The 20,615-nt window shown below is 38.2% G+C and overlaps 2 protein-coding genes across 5 annotated transcripts in view; one reads left to right on the forward strand and one right to left on the reverse strand.

Annotated features, from left to right (window-relative positions):
- STARD3_1 (StAR- lipid transfer protein 3) overlaps positions 1-2,809 on the forward strand; it is a 65,816-nt gene extending 63,007 nt beyond the window's left edge. For 3 of the 4 annotated variants that reach the window (XM_051218960.1, XM_051218963.1, XM_051218961.1), the window contains 2 exons: positions 1,001-1,094; positions 2,082-2,683. In XM_051218960.1, the coding sequence (XP_051069024.1) occupies positions 1,001-1,094; positions 2,082-2,387 (400 nt within the window). In that variant the 3' untranslated portion in view covers positions 2,388-2,683. Of the gene's footprint in view, positions 1-1,000; positions 1,095-2,081 lie in introns of all 4 variants that reach the window. The other variant, XM_051218962.1, reaches the window with a different exon arrangement.
- A 4,222-nt stretch (positions 2,810-7,031) lies between these two features.
- Positions 7,032-14,074, reverse strand: MS3_00000055 (uncharacterized protein). The gene is made up of 2 exons (XM_051207979.1): positions 13,820-14,074; positions 7,032-8,689 (listed from the first exon to the last, which is right to left on the reverse strand). The coding sequence occupies exons 1-2, from the start codon at positions 13,995-13,997 to the stop codon at positions 7,224-7,226; spliced, it is 1,644 nt and encodes a 547-aa protein (XP_051069028.1). The 5' UTR covers positions 13,998-14,074; the 3' UTR covers positions 7,032-7,223.
- Positions 14,075-20,615: the final 6,541 nt, after the last annotated feature.

Raw genomic sequence — 20,615 nt, forward strand, 5'->3', positions numbered from 1 at the left:
GAAATTTTGAACTAAAAACACCACCCATCGTCTGTATATCTTTGTGTTTTTGTAGTCATTGTTATTGTTATCTAATAATGATAATAATCCGTGGAATTTGCATTGGTGAATAAATAGTGTCCATGTTTAAGTATTTTGCCCAAGGATGTACATGAAAACGCAATATTTTAATCCTGATTAAGTTTAGTGATCACTGATTTTCCGCATGTTTTAAAGCGTGAATAAGCTTTTCTCTCTCCCCATTTTCCTTGATCTTCGTACTCACTAAACCTACAGACATAAATATTTCGGTAATTTTCATATTAAAGTTAACACTATAAATATATAATAGACTCGATGATTTTCATTTGATACAGATTCTTTCACTGTTGATTTTTTCCTAGATCTCTGTTGTATTTTACATTGTATATAAGTGTTTAGAAAACTTATTGTTGGAATGATTTGTTTCGGTAATATTCTGTCTTTTGTAGTTTGAAATTTCGAAGTATTTGTAAATAAACAAATAGATCATACATTGTTTATTATTCTAGGTGGAAGTTTTAGGTTTTTCTGTAATTGGATGATTTTTATCGATCCACAGTATATAATGTAAATCAGAATTCTACATTGTTCAATTCCATATTTGAATGTTTAAATTTAATCTGTCTACAGTCAACTGTATATTAATTTAAACAATTAGTATGAATAGCAAGATTTACCACAACTTCTAAGTTTGCATGATGATAACATCAAGGTATTAAATACCCCGTATCAAATTTCGTTACATATTACATTGATCATACTGTGTTTTTACTAAGATATTTCAATGGCTATATATTCGTCCATAAATTACGGTTATTTACGTTAATTCACTGTCTTAATTTACTTTATTCGTATCAACGTTTTTTTTCTTCTGAAAACAAATAGTTCTAAATACATTTTTTTTACAAGAAAAACATGTTAAACTCGTAATGAACACTTTAAGTCTATAATTTTTTTAAAAAAACAATATTTTCTTTAGTGCTGAACAAGTAATTAGTGCATGTATATTCCGACCAATTCCTGATTGTCCAAATCAATGCAATTTAGTATGGTTCTTATGCAATGATTTAAAGGTATGTTATTATTTTCGTAAGATATTAAACAGTATGAATTTAAGAGAAATATTCTTGCCCTCAAATGCCCTGGTACGGCCGAGAGTGAGGAGAGTCCGCTCTTCCTCTCGAAACGCTCTCACATGGCCACGCGTATATAGCCTCTGTCAGGGAAGTCCTACTCACTGCCTTCTCGTGGCGGGAGTGTTGTTTACGAAAATGAGAGGACGAAAAGCGAATGTCCGGGGCTTTAGCTGGATTCCAAACCAATGGGCGCACATGGACTCCAGTATCCTGAAGGCACAAATGGCGTATGAACCAATCGTTGGTCACCGGCTACCATGGGATTGCATCTCCTTACGATGCTCCACTGCCTTGTGGATTAGACCTTCAGGTCGAAGGCTCGGGGTGTGACCCCCTAAGAAAACCACTTGTTTCGGTTTGAGCACGCAGGGAGTATCACAGCCCTCACACATATCAAATGAGATTTGTGTGGCGCATATGTATTTGGTGCCTCCTTGTACCAATTCTATATTGTACCAAAAAGATAATATTGAATAAAGCCATTAATAATAATAATATCTATGTGTTAAAATAAATAAATAAATGAAGATTTATTAGTAGTAGCTTCTATCTATTGTTTACTGAGCTTTTGATATTTGAACAAGAATTTCCAGATTTAAAATTTACTAGAAGTCGTTTTGAATATTAGTCTCTTACCTTAGTAGAAGCTATTTTAGCATCATAATAACAGCGGCCTGCTTTATAGACATTGATTCTAAGTATACTAAAATGTTAGTGTTTAAGTTCTAGATAAATATATATTTGAAGATATTCAGCTTCTAAGTAGCAGCTGTCAAATAAATTCGGTCACATTTTGTTTTCATTTGGGTACCTGATATATTTGTCCACTTCTTATATTTTGCTGTTAATTATGAATGATAACGTTGATTGTTACACATTAATGTAAAGTTTTTTTATCAGTACTATTTTACTCAAACATTTTAGCTGGGAATTCCTCAAAGACTTCTAGATAGATCATTGAATTCTCTTCTACCTTCAATGATGGCTGGTTTAATCGAAAGATCTAAATTAATAGAAAATACTCCTGTTGATGACTTTTTTGTTAATATTCAACCGCGCCGTGCGCATAGAAAGAAAAAACACGGTAAACGTTCAGCCAAAAAACATCATGCTCGTTCAAAGGCCATAATAAAGGCGTTGGATTCAGTACAAGAAAATGTTAGTCATTCGTCTGAAGACAGTGGTACTGCTGCTGATAATTTACACTCAGAAACTCAAAGGTTAATTTAGTGAATCTATTGAATCATTTTTTCTACTATGTATAACTTCTGCTCATTTGTATTGTCAGTTGCTAGATAATTAAGTGACATAAATGATTGCTTAATACTTCCAATCATTTGTAAATCATTCATTTCTGCCATTACTGTTTCGTAAACAATATTTTATGAAGATCTACAATAGACTACTAACTTAATTTATTTGTTTGTCTTCTCAGATTGATTTTATCTCTATATCCGGTAATGTATAGTTTATATTATGACTATTATTAATATTTTTTTGTAAATAAAAAAGCAAAGCAGTGATAACTTTCAGATTTTTATTAAGTAAGATCAATGAATGTTTTAAGACGAAATGAATACATTTCATTTCCTCTACTTCAAATCTTTTTCATACACAGTGATTTGTTTAAATAAAATATTTTACTGTTTCAATTTTAAAAATAATATCCACGGTCATTTAAGTCACTAGTTAAGAGTAATCATAATATTCGCTGTTGTATTTTGAATAAAAATGTGGACTACCGCTACTGGTACCACTGTTTTGTTAAGACTGAAAAATAACGACGAGACTATAATTTATAAATGAACCAATCAGATTTAAGATAACATGTCTTGCATCTTGGCGCGAAATTCACTCATCTACGTAACGAAGTAGCATTTTGACGCTATAGCTGATGTTGATTTGTGATGAAAACCCTAATTCTAATTCTTTACACTAACTGTTAACCCTAGTAAGTAGGTGGACATCCGCATCGTCCATAAATTTTAATCTCACCAGAATTAACTATTACTTGCTATTTAGTGCAACGGGACAAAACTGCTCTACCAAGACAACGAGGAAAGTAAGACCGTAGATGTAGACATGTTTTTCAATCACCTATGAAAACGATATCGAGAATATTGATGTAATATTTATTAATTTAAGTGTTCGGTTTACAAATACATTATACCGCATTAAACTATAAGTTAATTAATTATTTAATGTTTGCAATAATTATTTAAAGTAAATAAATTACCTGTTTTAACTGGACGATCTAACTTCTAACCGAATTATTTATTTGTTTTCTTAACATTTGTATTATGTATTTTCTAAAATTCAATTTATGAACGAATTAGATAAATAGAAACCAGATTGTAACGTTATTAATTACAGGAAACGTGTGGATATTGCTGCAGTTTGTGACGGATCCCAGCAAAAGAGCTCATTCAAGACATAACAATACGCACAGTTACTAGTGATATACCAAAATGAATTAACACTACAAACCTAAGTGTTTGTTTATGAGAAAAGCAAAAAGGTAACAAATAACACAATAAAAGTGGTATATTAAATAACAAAATGATAATAGTTGTTATGAAATGAATGTTACTTGTAAGCTTCTGAGATAACAATCAAAAATAGGTTCAATTGATTAACCGATGTTCCTCTACATGTGATAGCACCAACAGCGTAGTGAGAAAGATTAAATCCGATAGCATTTCTCAATTAATAATCCGGGCCCAAACTCCAACGAAGTGTAGAATGGTTTAAAACAATGTCATAACACCATTATAATATTCTAATACTAGCCGTGGCCAATAAAGCAGAAGAACAGACGGTAGAGAGGCAACCGCTCAGTGGCATCCTCCACGGTTGAAGGCTACTGAGCACTTAAAGACCAAATTGTTGTAATACGGTTGGTGCATCACCTCGACAATCCATAGGGTTTTGCAGAAGCGTTCAAATCAAAACAATTTTAGATTTGATGAGTTTTAATGACCCGAGATCTGACGCTAACTGGCTCGTTTCTGATTCGTACTGAGATGTACAGGTTAAAACATCGTTGTGGCAGACCTGCATGCCACCTCCCTGTCGATGATGGAATGCAATAAGTGGTATCAAAATGTGTGCACCGAAGTCAAACCGGCTGCATATAAAAGGGAGTCGCAGATGCATGAGCACTTCAGGCAGACTTAAATATTGTGATTAGCTGGTCCAAGGAGTGGCTGATGTCTATCAACGCTGCAAAGTGGGTCTACATGAACTCTGGGGACACAAATCGATTTCTTTGCAGTCGCTTCTTACCGTTTCAGTACAGTTACAATAATCTGGTAATGTTCGATGGGTGGTAGTCTTGGAATTCCACTGAACTAATTCTAGTCGGTGTGGTACTCATTTGTAGACTTTTACATTTTGTGATTTCAGTGCGTTTGTCTCAAAACCGCAGGGTTTCTGCATAGCAGCAGCTATCAAATTACCAAGCTAAATGTTGGTTGGTTGCAATGTGAAAATTATAGTGTGTAAGAAGATGGAATCGAAAGAATGAGAGGGGAACGGAGAAGATAATAGGAGAAATAGAAGTAATTACTGATACACGGCTATGATGACCGTGGTAATTTGTAAGGCGTGCATCGGACGCAGCTGGTCTAGGAGGGGGATGGCAGTCCACGGCAGAGTATGTGTTTGTCAAGTCTCTTGGTTTGCAGAAACAGTTCGTCTCAACCCAAGTATCTTATGACTACGGAGAGCAAGGCCTTATGTAGAAAACACCGGGACTTACCAATATTTCCGCTTTTCAAACCTCGTGTGAAATCAAATTTCCTTATTACGATCAGGTCCCTCAACACATTAGATAGTCTTTTCATCTATTCTTTTCCTTCTAGACATATTTTATTTCCAAACATCTAAGATTTATAACTAAAAACAAAAAAACAATTTATCCTATGTTACACCTTAAAAAAATTAACTCAGTTTCATTTTGTCATCATCATTATATAATATATATATATAACACAGAAATTTATATTTCTTATTATCCTTTTCAATTAATTGTGACTTTCATAGCATCATTCTAAATTATTATTGCACAAATGTTTATACTAATATCCGGTTTTACTCTGTATACTATTACATAAATCTACATTTATTCATCCGAGTTCATACAATTATTATCATGGTGGAACCTTTTCACTAGGTGATCACTTCCTTTCTCTCTCTTTCTTTCTTCCAAATAAATATTATTCATAAGATTCCGAAGTTTGTAATTGAGACAATAACTTGTGTTATACTTAAATTAACTTCTCACTCTCTTTTTATCTTCACTATGCATACATGACTCATACATATTGATATTCGGTTATACTTTGCACTAAATTGAGACTTTCATAGCATCACTCCTAACTATGGCTGCACAAACACTTATTCTAACGTCATGTCTTACTGCAATAATAAGTTATTTTTTATAAATTTATTTTATTTTATTTACTCATTTGGCGATACATACGTAGTCGTTTCTTATTCTTCTGTGCTCATAAACACACTCATTAAACTATTTGCGTATTTCACGTCTTCTTTATATCCATTCCCTTTCCTTCTTAAAAGTCAACTCGATATTCTTCTCAATTACACAGAACCTGATTTATTATTATTATTCTATTGTCACCATTATCTCCCTTTTCTCTTTTCGAATATAGCAAATATGCTAACATTATTGAATCTTGTGCATCATTGCATTTTTGAAGAAACCCGAAATGGTTTGTTCACAACACTTATGTACCCAGTAAATGTTTGTGAATAATAACAATAGTTAACGGTAGTATTGTAGACAACTCTGATGCCATTTTTGAACAATTCAGCCGCCATTTCTCGCGATGCTACAACACGAAATCTATATGGGAAACATCACTTATCACCCATGGATTCAAAACGGGAACATGTATCGATATTGCTCACTATATGCCCGTTAAATTGATATCTATGCTACCAAGGATCATGGAAAAATTCATCCGCAAACAGTTATTATCATTTTTACTTCCGGTTAGCCTATTAAGCACATACCAGCGCTTCGAGTTTTATCTTGTCAGGTCCTACTGCTTCCTCACCCTTGATTAGTCTGATGACCGTCCGGATCTCTTCGATCGTTGCTTGAGTGACATCCATAAGAATATCTGTAGGTACTTGTGGTGGACCAGACAATATATAAACGCAAAAGGTATCAACAAAGTTAATAACAACCAATAATAATATTAATATATACAAGTTAAATGTTACAAATACAATAATAATTAAGGACGTTACTTAAATTGCCCAAACGTTGCGTGTTCTGATTAAGTCCAGTAATGTAAATCCACAATTATAAATGCTTGATGACTCTGAGCAGGTTGGTGAACTCTCTAGCGATATAGTCCAACGTAGGATGTGATATATTCCGATTATAGTCTATAAATGTAGATAGTATTTGATTTAAACTTCCATTAACTCAATCACAAATGAAGATAGAACGAGGAATGCGAGAGTAGTAATGTATTTGTTAACCAGCACGAATATGTCACGCTATGTAGTAGCTCAACGGAAAGTGTCTTCAAGGTCAATGACTAAAACAACATGTACAGTCATTTAATGATGAATGTACATACAGTGAAAAATTGACAAAATAAATACAAATAATATTAAAAACTATTTACAAAATAAGCTTGTTAGAGTTATCTCCACATAGCTCCCCCCAGAGTGTCCGGAGGTAACACTGGTTATAATAACAACAAAAATGTGAGGATATGATATGTATATAAAAAAAATAATATTTACAGTTATAACCAACAAAGATGTGGAGATGCGTATGATATGTATATTAGTGAGACATACCGTGTGTTATCGAGTGAAAAAATAACAGTGATGTCACAGAATAACAAACACAAAAAAAAAAGAATATACTGTCATTTAATGTCTTGTTTAGCTAACAATGATAATGTGTAAAACTGTTAATGACCCACACACACACAAACAAAATTGAACCGTTTATTTTTGTGACAAAATTTTTTTTTTTTTGAAAAAGTGACAAAACGAATAATTGTGGGAAAATGTGATTAATCATATACTGTTAAAAAAAAATTTTTTTTTAGATGGAATTGATAGTGTAGGTCCTCGATAATTGTTTGCTTTGATTGTTTTAGTTTTTTTATATGGCAAAATGTACGTAACGCTTTGGTTTTTTATAAGTCTCCCAGAACGTGTTAAACAAGAGGGTGTAGTGCTAAGTTTTTCCTCTTCCTCTTGTTTCTTAGCAATAGATGGGAGTGATTGTTTGTTCGCAGTATTGTCTTCTGTGTCTTGAGGGACTTCGTAGAAAGCTGGTTTTATTCGGTCTATAGAAATTGTCTCATGGTTCCCATTTTTGTTGATAATGAAATATTTGTGAGTGCGTTTTATTACTTTATAAGGGCCTTCATATGGTGGTGTTAGTGGCGTTTTTACCGCGTCTACTCGAACAAAAACAAACTTGCACGTTTCTAAATGTTTATCGAGATGGACTCGGTTGTCGTATTCTCGAGGTGGTATTGCTCTGATGCTCTGCATCATTTGTAGTAATCTGCTTACAAAACGAGAAGGGTCTCCTGGTGTTGTGGTTTCATTCTTGACCAGTTGTCCTGGTAACGTTAATGTCGTGCCATAGACTAGTTCAGCGGCCGTGCATCCGATGTCTTCCTTTACAGACGAGCGAATCCCAAGGAGAACGAGCGGTAAAGCATCGCTCCATTTTGAAGAGTCCGGTTGTGCCATCAGAGAGCTTCTTAGTTGGCGATGGAATCTTTCAACCATGCCATTAGCTGCCGGATGATAAGCTGTCGTTTTAACATGATTTACTCCAAGAAGTTTAGTGAACTCGTGAAATAGGACGGACTGGAATTGGGGACCGCGGTCTGTTGTGATTGTTGATGGTACGCCAAAGTTGGATATCCAGCGGTCGAGGAAAACTGAAGCCACTGTCTCTGCCAATGTGTCTTTAATGGGGCATGCTATGGCCCATCTTGTGAACCTATCTATTGCGGTGAGGATATGTGTGAAAGAGTTTGATGGTGGCAGAGGCCCAACTAAATCTAAATGCACGTGATGGAAGCGTTTGTCAGGGATAGGGAACTTCCCAATTGGACTGTAGGTGTGTTTTTGCGTCTTACTGCGTTGGCACTGGAGACAGCTACGTGTCCAACGTTTAACATCCGAGTTGATTTTAGGCCACACAAAACGTTCGGTAATGAGCTTTGTTGTTGCTCTGATGCCTGGATGTGAAAGACCATGCAAATGCTGGAATATTTTTCGTCGGCAAGCATGTGGGACAAACGGACGATTGTTGCCTGTTGAAGTGTCGCACATGATGAATTCGTCTGAAAGGGGAGTAGGTACAGGTTTGAGGTCTAAGCTAGACTTTTCTTTGCAGGCTTTTAATTCTGCATCGTCTGCATGTAATTTAGCCAACGTTTCAAGGCTGATGTCATGATTGAGTACCATCGTATTGATATCCCTCCTAGATAGTGCATCTGCAACAATGTTCGTGTGACCTTTGATAAACCTGATGTCTGTGGTAAATTGTGAGATATAATCAAGTTGTCTTGCTTCTCGTGGGGAGTGTTTGTCATACGATGTGCTAAAAGAATGGCAAAGGGGTTTATGATCTGTCATAATGATGAAATCACGACCCTGTAGCAAAAAGTTGAAATGTTTTACTGCTAAATACATAGCTAAGAGTTCGCGTCCAAAAGTACTATAACGTTCTTGTGCTGGCGATTATCTCTTGGAGAAAAAGGCAATGGGGGTAATCGTGTTGTTCACCCGCTGTTGTAATACTGCCCCTACGGCTTTTTGTGAAGCATCCGTGCATAGGATCAACAGTGTTGTGGGGTCAGTATTTAGGTGTTGGAGCATGGTAGCATTAGCAATCATGGATTTAGCTTTTTCAAATGCTACTTTGGCATCGGAAGGTAACTTGAATATTTGGTTCTTTTCTTTCTTGGTACCTGATTTATCGTTTTTCAGTAAATCTGTCAATGGCTGTAGTACATAGGCACAATTTGGTAGAAATCGTCGATAAAAATTGCATGTTCCAAGAAAACGGCGTAGTGATTTTACTGAGGTTGGTTCTGGATAACTGGTGATGGCTTTGACTTTCTCTTCAAGTGGTTTAATTCCTTGGGAATCAATGTGGTGTCCCAGGAATTCCAGAGATGAGGCGCCAAATATACACTTCGAAGGGTTGATTACAACACCATAACTATTGAAACGTTCAAAAAGCGTGTGTAGGTGTTGAACATGTTCGTCAATGGAAGAACTAGCGATTAAAACATCGTCGATATAGACAAATACGAAATCCAGACCTCTAGTTACTTCGTCCATAAATCTCTGGAAGGTTTGAGCGGCGTTTTTAGTCCGAAAGGCATTCTCAAGAATTCAAACAAGCCAAAAGGTGTGATTACAGCTGTTTTCTCGATATCCTCAGGTACCATCGGTATTTGATGGTATGCTCGGACTAGATCTAACTTTGAAAAATCTGTTTTCCATGTAGATTTAAAGAAAAATCATGCAGGTGAGGGATCGGATACCGGTCTGGGATAGTCTGGTTATTCAATCGGCGATAATCTCCACATGGGCGCCAGTCTTGATCTTTCTTGGGAACCATATGCAGCGGCGAGGGCCAAGGACTGTTAGATTGTCTGATTATCCCAAGTTGCATCATATGTTCGAATTCTCTCTTAGCGAACTGCAACTTGTTTGGAGGGAGTCTTCTCGCCCTGGCGCGAATGGGTGGTCCTGTAGTAGTAATACTGTGTTGGACACGATGTGTGGAGCATTCGTTTTGGTAATCAGCTCTGGTTATACTTTCATAATTCGATAGGATATCGGTGAAAATTTTGTTTCCAGGTCTTAACATACGGACTCCATGAATTTCGTAACTGGAGATAGTTGTGCCACTGACCTGTAAGCTTGTGTTTTTGTCGATTAGTTTCTTTTTGCCATATCTACAAGTAGGTTGTAAGCACCGAGAAAATCGGCCCCGATAATGGGTTGTTTGATTTCAGCTACGATGAAAACCCATGTGAAACGTCTCCGGAGACCGAGATCTAAAATAAGTGATTGCTCGCCATAAGTTTTAATGACTGTGTTATTGGCTGCGACTAGAGACAATTTAGTACTCTGAGGGTGCCGTCGTTGAGAGAGCTGTAACGGGATAATGCTGATTTCGGCCCCTGTATCGACCAAAAATCTGAGCCCGAAATTCGATCCCTGACATGAAATAGACGGCTCGGGTAGTGGCCAGAAACAGGCGCCGCCATCACTGTCTGGCCGGGTCGTTTCCCTGATTTTCTGTGTCAGACGCAGAAAATGTGCACGGTCGTGTACAACGCCGTGCTTTGGTGCCGTATTTTTGGTGGTACCAACAAACATCAAATGTTCGCTTCGGTGACCGAGACCGTTGTCTGGAAAAAGATCTTCGTCTGGAGGGGATCTCGATTGTCTAGCTTGGATGGTTGCTATGGTCGATTGCAGTGACGCCAGCTGGCTCGTTAATTGTGTTAACTGCTTTTGAAAGGAGGCTAAACAGCTAATATCTGTTGGTCCAGGTGGTTGCAATGAGTTCACACAGTGATTGTCGTGATATACTTCCATCATTTTATCTGCCATGTCGGCTAAGTCATCAAGTGCGACGGATTTCCCTGAAACACTGAGAATTTGTCGAACGCTGTGTGGTAATCTTTGAAACCACATTTGCTTTAGGAGGGCTTCGTCTAGCTTGTATGGACCGGCGAGTTGTTTCATGTGGCGGAGAAGTTGCGAGGGTCTTTTATCACCCAAGTCACAAGATGTTAACAACTGTTGTAGCCTTTTCTCATCTGAGACCGTGGTGCGTTGAATAACTGCTGCTTTTATCTTATCATATGGTTCAGATTCTGGCACGTGATCGATTAAATCACCAACTTCAGCGGCAATCTCGATAGGAAGTGCGCCGACTACGTATGCATACTTTGATGCCTGAGATCTTATGCCTCTAGCCATGAATAAAGCTTCAATTTGAGCAAACCAGACTCTGGGATTATTAGCTCCATAAGTTGGGAGTCTGAATTCTGAGATAGAACTAACTGGACTAAAATTATTTTCGGGAGAGTTCGACAATGAGACAAAAGTTGTTACTGGAGGCGAATCCATATCAATGAGTTTAGTGGGAGAGGACATTACGAGAAAAAAATAAGCCAGTAAATTGTATGCAATGAAAAACAAAATAACCGTTGGGATAAACACGAGGCTCACCAAATAATTGTGGTGGACCAGACAATATATAAACGCAAAAGGTATCAACAAAGTTAATAACAACCAATAATAATATTAATATATACAAGTTAAATGTTACAAATACAATAATAATTAAGGACGTTACTTAAATTGCCCAAACGTTGCGTGTTCTGATTAAGTCCAGTAATGTAAATCCACAATTATAAATGCTTGATGACTCTGAGCAGGTTGGTGAACTCTCTAGCGATATAGTCCAACGTAGGATGTGATATATTCCGATTATAGTCTATAAATGTAGATAGTATTTGATTTAAACTTCCATTAACTCAATCACAAATGAAGATAGAACGAGGAATGCGAGAGTAGTAATGTATTTGTTAACCAGCACGAATATGTCACGCTATGTAGTAGCTCAACGGAAAGTGTCTTCAAGGTCAATGACTAAAACAACATGTACAGTCATTTAATGATGAATGTACATACAGTGAAAAATTGACAAAATAAATACAAATAATATTAAAAACTATTTACAAAATAAGCTTGTTAGAGTTATCTCCACATAGCTCCCCCAGAGTGTCCGGAGGTAACACTGGTTATAATAACAACAAAAATGTGAGGATATGATATGTATATAAAAAAAAAATAATATTTACAGTTATAACCAACAAAGATGTGGAGATGCGTATGATATGTATATTAGTGAGACATACCGTGTGTTATCGAGTGAAAAAAATAACAGTGATGTCACAGAATAACAAACACAAAAAAAAAAAAGAATATACTGTCATTTAATGTCTTGTTTAGCTAACAATGATAATGTGTAAAACTGTTAATGACCCACACACACACAAACAAAATTGAACCGTTTATTTTTGTGACAAAATTTTTTTTTTTTTTGAAAAAGTGACAAAACGATTAATTGTGGGAAAATGTGATTAATCATATACTGTTAAAAAAAAATTTTTTTTTAGATGGAATTGATAGTGTAGGTCCTCGATAATTGTTTGCTTTGATTGTTTTAGTTTTTTTATATGGCAAAATGTACGTAACGCTTTGGTTTTTTATAAGTCTCCCAGAACGTGTTAAACAAGAGGGTGTAGTGCTAAGTTTTTCCTCTTCCTCTTGTTTCTTAGCAATAGATGGGAGTGATTGTTTGTTCGCAGTATTGTCTTCTGTGTCTTGAGGGACTTCGTAGAAAGCTGGTTTTATTCGGTCTATAGAAATTGTCTCATGGTTCCCATTTTTGTTGATAATGAAATATTTGTGAGTGCGTTTTATTACTTTATAAGGGCCTTCATATGGTGGTGTTAGTGGCGTTTTTACCGCGTCTACTCGAACAAAAACAAACTTGCACGTTTCTAAATGTTTATCGAGATGGACTCGGTTGTTGTATTCTCGAGGTGGTATTGCTCTGATGCTCTGCATCATTTGTAGTAATCTGCTTACAAAACGAGAAGGGTCTCCTGGTGTTGTGGTTTCATTCTTGACCAGTTGTCCTGGTAACGTTAATGTCGTGCCATAGACTAGTTCAGCGGCCGTGCATCCGATGTCTTCCTTTACAGACGAGCGAATCCCAAGGAGAACGAGCGGTAAAGCATCGCTCCATTTTGAAGAGTCCGGTTGTGCCATCAGAGAGCTTCTTAGTTGGCGATGGAATCTTTCAACCATGCCATTAGCTGCCGGATGATAAGCTGTCGTTTTAACATGATTTACTCCAAGAAGTTTAGTGAACTCGTGAAATAGGACGGACTGGAATTGGGGACCGCGGTCTGTTGTGATTGTTGATGGTACGCCAAAGTTGGATATCCAGCGGTCGAGGAAAACTGAAGCCACTGTCTCTGCCAATGTGTCTTTAATGGGGCATGCTATGGCCCATCTTGTGAACCTATCTATTGCGGTGAGGATATGTGTGAAAGAGTTTGATGGTGGCAGAGGCCCAACTAAATCTAAATGCACGTGATGGAAGCGTTTGTCAGGGATAGGGAACTTCCCAATTGGACTGTAGGTGTGTTTTTGCGTCTTACTGCGTTGGCACTGGAGACAGCTACGTGTCCAACGTTTAACATCCGAGTTGATTTTAGGCCACACAAAACGTTCGGTAATGAGCTTTGTTGTTGCTCTGATGCCTGGATGTGAAAGACCATGCAAATGCTGGAATATTTTTCGTCGGCAAGCATGTGGGACAAACGGACGATTGTTGCCTGTTGAAGTGTCGCACATGATGAATTCGTCTGAAAGGGGAGTAGGTACAGGTTTGAGGTCTAAGCTAGACTTTTCTTTGCAGGCTTTTAATTCTGCATCGTCTGCATGTAATTTAGCCAACGTTTCAAGGCTGATGTCATGATTGAGTACCATCGTATTGATATCCCTCCTAGATAGTGCGTCTGCAACAATGTTCGTGTGACCTTTGATAAACCTGATGTCTGTGGTAAATTGTGAGATATAATCAAGTTGTCTTGCTTCTCGTGGGGAGTGTTTGTCATACGATGTGCTAAAAGAATGGCAAAGGGGTTTATGATCTGTCATAATGATGAAATCACGACCCTGTAGCAAAAAGTTGAAATGCTTTACTGCTAAATACATAGCTAAGAGTTCGCGTCCAAAAGTACTATAACGTTCTTGTGCTGGCGATTATCTCTTGGAGAAAAAGGCAATGGGGGTAATCGTGTTGTTCACCCGCTGTTGTAATACTGCCCCTACGGCTTTTGTGAAGCATCCGTGCATAGGATCAACAGTGTTGTGGGGTCAGTATTTAGGTGTTGGAGCATGGTAGCATTAGCAATCATGGATTTAGCTTTTTCAAATGCTACTTTGGCATCGGAAGGTAACTTGAATATTTGGTTCTTTTCTTTCTTGGTACCTGATTTATCGTTTTTCAGTAAATCTGTCAATGGCTGTAGTACATAGGCACAATTTGGTAGAAATCGTCGATAAAAATTGCATGTTCCAAGAAAACGGCGTAGTGATTTTACTGAGGTTGGTTCTGGATAACTGGTGATGGCTTTGACTTTCTCTTCAAGTGGTTTAATTCCTTGGGAATCAATGTGGTGTCCCAGGAATTCCAGAGATGAGGCGCCAAATATACACTTCGAAGGGTTGATTACAACACCATAACTATTGAAACGTTCAAAAAGCGTGTGTAGGTGTTGAACATGTTCGTCAATGGAAGAACTAGCGATTAAAACATCGTCGATATAGACAAATACGAAATCCAAACCGCTAGTTACTTCGTCCATAAATCTCTGGAAGGTTTGAGCGGCGTTTTTAGTCCGAAAGGCATCCTCAAGAATTCAAACAAGCCAAAAGGTGTGATTACAGCTGTTTTCTCGATATCCTCAGGTGCCATCGGTATTTGATGGTATGCTCGGACTAGATCTAACTTTGAAAAATCTGTTTTCCATGTAGATTTAAAGAAAAATCATGCAGGTGAGGGATCGGATACCGGTCTGGGATAGTCTGGTTATTCAATCGGCGATAATCTCCACATGGGCGCCAGTCTTGATCTTTCTTGGGAACCATATGCAGCGGCGAGGGCCAAGGACTGTTAGATTGTCTGATTATCCCAAGTTGCATCATATGTTCGAATTCTCTCTTAGCGAACTGCAACTTGTTTGGAGGGAGTCTTCTCGCCCTGGCGCGAATGGGTGGTCCTGTAGTAGTAATACTGTGTTGGACACGATGTGTGGAGCATTCGTTTTGGTAATCAGCTCTGGTTATACTTTCATAATTCGATAGGATATCGGTGAAAATTTTGTTTCCAGGTCTTAACATACGGACTCCATGAATTTCGTAACTGGAGATAGTTGTGCCACTGACCTGTAAGCTTGTGTTTTTGTCGATTAGTTTCTTTTTGCCATATCTACAAGTAGGTTGTAAGCACCGAGAAAATCGGCCCCGATAATGGGTTGTTTGATTTCAGCTACGATGAAAACCCATGTGAAACGTCTCCGGAGACCGAGATCTAAAATAAGTGATTGCTCGCCATAAGTTTTAATGACTGTGTTATTGGCTGCGACTAGAGACAATTTAGTACTCTGAGGGTGCCGTCGTTGAGAGAGCTGTAATGGGATAATGCTGATTTCGGCCCCTGTATCGACCAAAAATCTGAGCCCGAAATTCGATCCCTGACATGAAATAGACGGCTCGGGTAGTGGCCAGAAACAGGCGCCGCCATCACTGTCTGGCCGGGTCGTTTCCCTGATTTTCTGTGTCAGACGCAGAAAATGTGCACGGTCGTGTACAACGCCGTGCTTTGGTGCCGTATTTTTGGTGGTACCAACAAACATCAAATGTTCGCTTCGGTGACCGAGACCGTTGTCTGGAAAAAGATCTTCGTCTGGAGGGGGATCTCGATTGTCTAGCTTGGATGGTTGCTATGGTCGATTGCAGTGACGCCAGCTGGCTCGTTAATTGTGTTAACTGCTTTTGAAAGGAGGCTAAACAGCTAATATCTGTTGGTCCAGGTGGTTGCAATGAGTTCACACAGTGATTGTCGTGATATACTTCCATCATTTTATCTGCCATGTCGGCTAAGTCATCAAGTGCGACGGATTTCCCTGAAACACTGAGAATTTGTCGAACGCTGTGTGGTAATCTTTGAAACCACATTTGCTTCAGGAGGGCTTCGTCTAGCTTGTATGGACCGGCGAGTTGTTTCATGTGGCGGAGAAGTTGCGAGGGTCTTTTATCACCCAAGTCACAAGATGTTAACAACTGTTGTAGCCTTTTCTCATCTGAGACCGTGGTGCGTTGAATAACTGCTGCTTTTATCTTATCATATGGTTCAGATTCTGGCACGTGATCGATTAAATCACCAACTTCAGCGGCAATCTCGATAGGAAGTGCGCCGACTACGTATGCATACTTTGATGCCTGAGATCTTATGCCTCTAGCCATGAATAAAGCTTCAATTTGAGCAAACCAGACTCTGGGATTATTAGCTCCATAAGTTGGGAGTCTGAATTCTGAGATAGAACTAACTGGACTAAAATTATTTTCGGGAGAGTTCGACAATGAGACAAAAGTTGTTACTGGAGGCGAATCCATATCAATGAGTTTAGTGGGAGAGGACATTACGAGAAAAAATAAGCCAGTAAATTGTATGCAATGAAAAACAAAATAACCGTTGGGATAAACACGAGGCTCACCAAATAATTGTGGTGGACCAGACAATATATAAACGCAAAAGGTATCAACAAAGTTAATAACAACCAATAATAATATTAATATATACAAGTTAAATGTTACAAATACAATAATAATTAAGGACGTTACTTAAATTGCCCAAACGTTGCGTGTTCTGATTAAGTCCAGTAATGTAAATCCACAATTATAAATGCTTGATGACTCTGAGCAGGTTGGTGAACTCTCTAGCGATATAGTCCAACGTAGGATGTGATATATTCCGATTATAGTCTATAAATGTAGATAGTATTTGATTTAAACTTCCATTAACTCAATCACAAATGAAGATAGAACGAGGAATGCGAGAGTAGTAATGTATTTGTTAACCAGCACGAATATGTCACGCTATGTAGTAGCTCAACGGAAAGTGTCTTCAAGGTCAATGACTAAAACAACATGTACAGTCATTTAATGATGAATGTACATACAGTGAAAAATTGACAAAATAAATACAAATAATATTAAAAACTATTTACAAAATAAGCTTGTTAGAGTTATCTCCACATAGCTCCCCCCAGAGTGTCCGGAGGTAACACTGGTTATAATAACAACAAAAATGTGAGGATATGATATGTATATTAAAAAAAAATAATATTTACAGTTATAACCAACAAAGATGTGGAGATGCGTATGATATGTATATTAGTGAGACATACCGTGTGTTATCGAGTGAAAAAAATAACAGTGATGTCACAGAATAACAAACACAAAAAAAAAGAATATACTGTCATTTAATGTCTTGTTTAGCTAACAATGATAATGTGTAAAACTGTTAATGACCCACACACACACAAACAAAATTGAACCGTTTATTTTTGTGACAAAATTTTTTTTTTTGAAAAAGTGACAAAACGAATAATTGTGGGAAAATGTGATTAATCATATACTGTTAAAAAAAATTTTTTTAGATGGAATTGATAGTGTAGGTCCTCGATAATTGTTTGCTTTGATTGTTTTAGTTTTTTATATGGCAAAATGTACGTAACGCTTTGGTTTTTTATAAGTCTCCCAGAACGTGTTAAACAAGAGGGTGTAGTGCTAAGTTTTTCCTCTTCCTCTTGTTTCTTAGCAATAGATGGGAGTGATTGTTTGTTCGCAGTATTGTCTTCTGTGTCTTGAGGGACTTCGTAGAAAGCTGGTTTTATTCGGTCTATAGAAATTGTCTCATGGTTCCCATTTTTGTTGATAATGAAATATTTGTGAGTGCGTTTTATTACTTTATAAGGGCCTTCATATGGTGGTGTTAGTGGCGTTTTTACCGCGTCTACTCGAACAAAAACAAACTTGCACGTTTCTAAATGTTTATCGAGATGGACTCGGTTGTTGTATTCTCGAGGTGGTATTGCTCTGATGCTCTGCATCATTTGTAGTAATCTGCTTACAAAACGAGAAGGGTCTCCTGGTGTTGTGGTTTCATTCTTGACCAGTTGTCCTGGTAACGTTAATGTCGTGCCATAGACTAGTTCAGCGGCCGTGCATCCGATGTCTTCCTTTACAGACGAGCGAATCCCAAGGAGAACGAGCGGTAAAGCATCGCTCCATTTTGAAGAGTCCGGTTGTGCCATCAGAGAGCTTCTTAGTTGGCGATGGAATCTTTCAACCATGCCATTAGCTGCCGGATGATAAGCTGTCGTTTTAACATGATTTACTCCAAGAAGTTTAGTGAACTCGTGAAATAGGACGGACTGGAATTGGGGACCGCGGTCTGTTGTGATTGTTGATGGTACGCCAAAGTTGGATATCCAGCGGTCGAGGAAAACTGAAGCCACTGTCTCTGCCAATGTGTCTTTAATGGGGCATGCTATGGCCCATCTTGTGAACCTATCTATTGCGGTGAGGATATGTGTGAAAGAGTTTGATGGTGGCAGAGGCCCAACTAAATCTAAATGCACGTGATGGAAGCGTTTGTCAGGGATAGGGAACTTCCCAATTGGACTGTAGGTGTGTTTTTGCGTCTTACTGCGTTGGCACTGGAGACAGCTACGTGTCCAACGTTTAACATCCGAGTTGATTTTAGGCCACACAAAACGTTCGGTAATGAGCTTTGTTGTTGCTCTGATGCCTGGATGTGAAAGACCATGCAAATGCTGGAATATTTTTCGTCGGCAAGCATGTGGGACAAACGGACGATTGTTGCCTGTTGAAGTGTCGCACATGATGAATTCGTCTGAAAGGGGAGTAGGTACAGGTTTGAGGTCTAAGCTAGACTTTTCTTTGCAGGCTTTTAATTCTGCATCGTCTGCATGTAATTTAGCCAACGTTTCAAGGCTGATGTCATGATTGAGTACCATCGTATTGATATCCCTCCTAGATAGTGCATCTGCAACAATGTTCGTGTGACCTTTGATAAACCTGATGTCTGTGGTAAATTGTGAGATATAATCAAGTTGTCTTGCTTCTCGTGGGGAGTGTTTGTCATACGATGTGCTAAAAGAATGGCAAAGGGGTTTATGATCTGTCATAATGATGAAATCACGACCCTGTAGCAAAAAGTTGAAATGCTTTACTGCTAAATACATAGCTAAGAGTTCGCGTCCAAAAGTACTATAACGTTCTTGTGCTGGCGATTATCTCTTGGAGAAAAAGGCAATGGGGGTAATCGTGTTGTTCACCCGCTGTTGTAATACTGCCCCTACGGCTTTTTGTGAAGCATCCGTGCATAGGATCAACAGTGTTGTGGGGTCAGTATTTAGGTGTTGGAGCATGGTAGCATTAGCAATCATGGATTTAGCTTTTTCAAATGCTACTTTGGCATCGGAAGGTAACTTGAATATTTGGTTCTTTTCTTTCTTGGTACCTGATTTATCGTTTTTCAGTAAATCTGTCAATGGCTGTAGTACATAGGCACAATTTGGTAGAAATCGTCGATAAAAATTGCATGTTCCAAGAAAACGGCGTAGTGATTTTACTGAGGTTGGTTCTGGATAACTGGTGATGGCTTTGACTTTCTCTTCAAGTGGTTTAATTCCTTGGGAATCAATGTGGTGTCCCAGGAATTCCAGAGATGAGGCGCCAAATATACACTTCGAAGGGTTGATTACAACACCATAACTATTGAAACGTTCAAAAGCGTGTGTAGGTGTTGAACATGTTCGTCAATGGAAGAACTAGCGATTAAAACATCGTCGATATAGACAAATACGAAATCCAAACCGCTAGTTACTTCGTCCATAAATCTCTGGAAGGTTTGAGCGGCGTTTTTTAGTCCGAAAGGCATTCTCAAGAATTCAAACAAGCCAAAAGGTGTGATTACAGCTGTTTTCTCGATATCCTCAGGTACCATCGGTATTTGATGGTATGCTCGGACTAGATCTAACTTTGAAAAATCTGTTTTCCATGTAGATTTAAAGAAAAATCATGCAGGTGAGGGATCGGATACCGGTCTGGGATAGTCTGGTTATTCAATCGGCGATAATCTCCACATGGGCGCCAGTCTTGATCTTTCTTGGGAACCATATGCAGCGGCGAGGGCCAAGGACTGTTAGATTGTCTGATTATCCCAAGTTGCATCATATGTTCGAATTCTCTCTTAGCGAACTGCAACTTGTTTGGAGGGAGTCTTCTCGCCCTGGCGCGAATGGGTGGTCCTGTAGTAGTAATACTGTGTTGGACACGATGTGTGGAGCATTCGTTTTGGTAATCAGCTCTGGTTATACTTTCATAATTCGATAGGATATCGGTGAAAATTTTGTTTCCAGGTCTTAACATACGGACTCCATGAATTTCGTAACTGGAGATAGTTGTGCCACTGACCTGTAAGCTTGTGTTTTTGTCGATTAGTTTCTTTTTGCCATATCTACGAGTAGGTTGTAAGCACCGAGAAAATCGGCCCCGATAATGGGTTGTTTGATTTCAGCTACGATGAAAACCCATGTGAAACGTCTCCGGAGACCGAGATCTAAAATAAGTGATTGCTCGCCATAAGTTTTAATGACTGTGTTATTGGCTGCGACTAGAGACAATTTAGTACTCTGAGGGTGCCGTCGTTGAGAGAGCTGTAACGGGATAATGCTGATT

The sequence above is a fragment of the Schistosoma haematobium genome, chromosome 3 (assembly GCF_000699445.3).
Source record: "Schistosoma haematobium chromosome 3, whole genome shotgun sequence".
Taxonomy (NCBI): domain Eukaryota; kingdom Metazoa; phylum Platyhelminthes; class Trematoda; order Strigeidida; family Schistosomatidae; genus Schistosoma; species Schistosoma haematobium.